At 57.8% G+C, this 2372-nt stretch overlaps 1 protein-coding gene across 1 annotated transcript in view; it reads left to right on the forward strand.

Moving 5' to 3' along the window:
- Window positions 1–752: 752 nt before the first annotated feature.
- Window positions 753–2372, forward strand: part of TCF3 (transcription factor 3) — a gene marked incomplete at its 5' end in the record, with an annotated part of 11214 nt that continues 9594 nt past the window's right edge. Inside the window, 2 exons of the mRNA XM_010150704.1 lie at window positions 753–811; window positions 1555–1633. Coding sequence (XP_010149006.1) covers window positions 753–811; window positions 1555–1633 — 138 coding nt within the window. The remainder of the gene's footprint in view (window positions 812–1554; window positions 1634–2372) is intronic.

Below are 2372 nucleotides of genomic sequence, written 5' to 3' on the forward strand. Positions count from 1 at the left end.
GCTGTGATATCGGTGTCCGATACACCCGGACACGTGTCCTTTGTGTGCCACCTGCACGTGGAGCGACTGCGTGAGGAAGAGGCACAGCGAGGTTACTGCTGCTGGGTGCCTGGGCAGGGGGAGGGGGTGCTGGCCTGGGGGTTTACACCTCGCTTGGTGGATCTGGGAGGTGCTGTGGCTTAAATGAGTTGCGGGAAGGATTTGCACCTGCGTTGCGGGAAGGCGGGGGTATGTGTGAAGCCGTTCATCTAAATCTGGAGTAGGAATGCTTGTGCTGCATTTGGATACCATGTTAAACCCCCGAGTGCTTTAATCTGTAACCTTGCTGAACCTGTTACAAAACCTGTTACTGAAATGAACTCGTGTTCCCCAGGAGATGAGGATCCTGACCTTGATTCACAGAAACACTCTAGTTTAGTGGAGGGGAAGCAAGTTTCAGATTGTAGGGGCTTAAGATGGCCCAGAAAAATGGGCTGTGCTGCAGCAGAGGAATTTGGTCGCTGCTGATGGCATTGCACCCTCAACCCAGCATCTTATGTAGACATTCCTGCAGCCCCACGAAAGCTGCCGGGGCATGTGTGCCCTCGCCCGGGCTGCTCTGAGCTGGGCATCCGTTTAGTTTTTATGCCAAGCAGTAAGAACGAGACATTCCCGTCTCGGAGCAGGTGACCCCAGAGAAGGTCTTGTATGGGTGCCTTGTCCTTCTGGGTTTCCTGCACTCCAGCAGTGATGTCTGTGTCCTTTCTCGGCAGGTAACAGAGGAACCACAGCTGGGAGCTCGGGAGACGCGCTCGGGAAGGCACTAGCTTCAGTAAGAGTTTCTGCGGATCCTTGACCTGGTCCTGTCCTGTCGCAGTGCTGGACCTCTCCTCTATAACGGACCCATTAGGCAGTGGGGAAGATGGACACGTTGAGAAGTTTGGGTGAATGCACCCTGAAAACACAGCAGCTTCTGAGGGGGAGGGTTTTCCCTGCTCTGTGCTGCCATCCTGAGTCCTGGTGCTGTGCAAAAGCACCTTCTGGCAGATGGGGAAGCTGAGGCACTGGATGCTGTGGTGTCCCCGCAGACCCATGCCCACGAGCTGGCTCTGCAGCCGCCCAGCCTGGCACTGCGCTGACGAGATGATCCTACGCAGCCCTCATCGCAGGACTAGCTGGTCCCAGTAGTCCTGTCCTGCATGTGCTGGTTCAAACTGGAAAGCACTGGTCCTACTGGGCTGTCACAGCTTAGGATTGCCTGTGTCCTGTTCAGCGCAGGCACCTTTGCTTCTGCATGGTGGCAGGGGGGTGCTCAGCACTGCATCGTCAATAATGTCCCAGTGCTCTCGCTTCCCTCCAAGGCAGGACCTGGGGGACAGAGGCTGTAGCTGCAGAGGTGGTGGCAGTGGGCACAGAGAGAGACCCTGGTGCTAGTGGGGGCATGCAGGGGGACTAGCAAGCTGGGCCACCGCCCCAGCCGGGAGCTGGCGGGGAAGGCCCTTGCTGCACCTGGGCTTGGGAAGAGCCATCGCAGGGTTGGGCGCTGCTGACCGTGCCCTGCTTCTCTCTCTCCAGATTTATTCCCCCGATCACTCGAGCAATAACTTCTCGTCAAACCCTTCGACACCAGTCGGCTCCCCTCAGGGGCTTGCAGGTAGGTTAAAAATCGCGGCTTTCTGCGTGAAGGGGGATGTCAGGTTTGCTTTGAGGAGGTCCAGGCTTCCCAAATCAGCCCCAAACCCTCGTTGCAGACTCTCTTGGTAATCCTGGTAAATCCCACGGAGGAGGAAGTACAAGCAAACTCGAAGATACTTGTTGAATCTCTGCTGTGATGTTGCATGTCCGTCTGCTTGAATCGGGTGTAGCTTCTCCCCAGTTTGGAGCCGAGTAGTGCCTGGGGGTGGTGAATGCCACACACCTGAGGGCAATGGCTCTGCCTCTGCCTGGCTTTGGCCCTGCACAGGCGTTTCGGCAGGTGGCTGTTCCAGAGGCGCGAGCCTGGCCCACGCGGCAGCACTGCTCCATGCTTGGGTGACGTTGCTGCCATTGCCCGGTACCCACTCCTGACGCTCAGATAGAGCCTGTCCCTGAACGTCCCGTCTTGGGGAGGCCAGGGCAGTTTGTGCCTGGTTTTGTGTCCCGTGGGAGGTGCGCAGTGGGAACTGGGAAGCAGCCATGTAGTTAAAGACCATTTTCAGTGCCAAATGAAGGCCGGTCTCTGCTCCCGTCCAGTGGGAGAGGTGTTGCTTCTGCCCAGCGGAGCTGGTGACGAGACTCCGCTGTGCCTGGGATGCAGAGCCTGGCAGCCTGCTGCTCCCTGGGCTCGGAGCGAGGACCGCCTGCGTGCCAGCTGCTTGCTCACCGCCACGGTACACATTTAGAAATGTCTGGAG

The sequence above is a fragment of the Eurypyga helias genome, unplaced genomic scaffold, assembly GCF_000690775.1.
Source record: "Eurypyga helias isolate BGI_N326 unplaced genomic scaffold, ASM69077v1 scaffold26184, whole genome shotgun sequence".
In the NCBI taxonomy this organism is placed as follows: Eukaryota; Metazoa; Chordata; class Aves; order Eurypygiformes; family Eurypygidae; genus Eurypyga; species Eurypyga helias.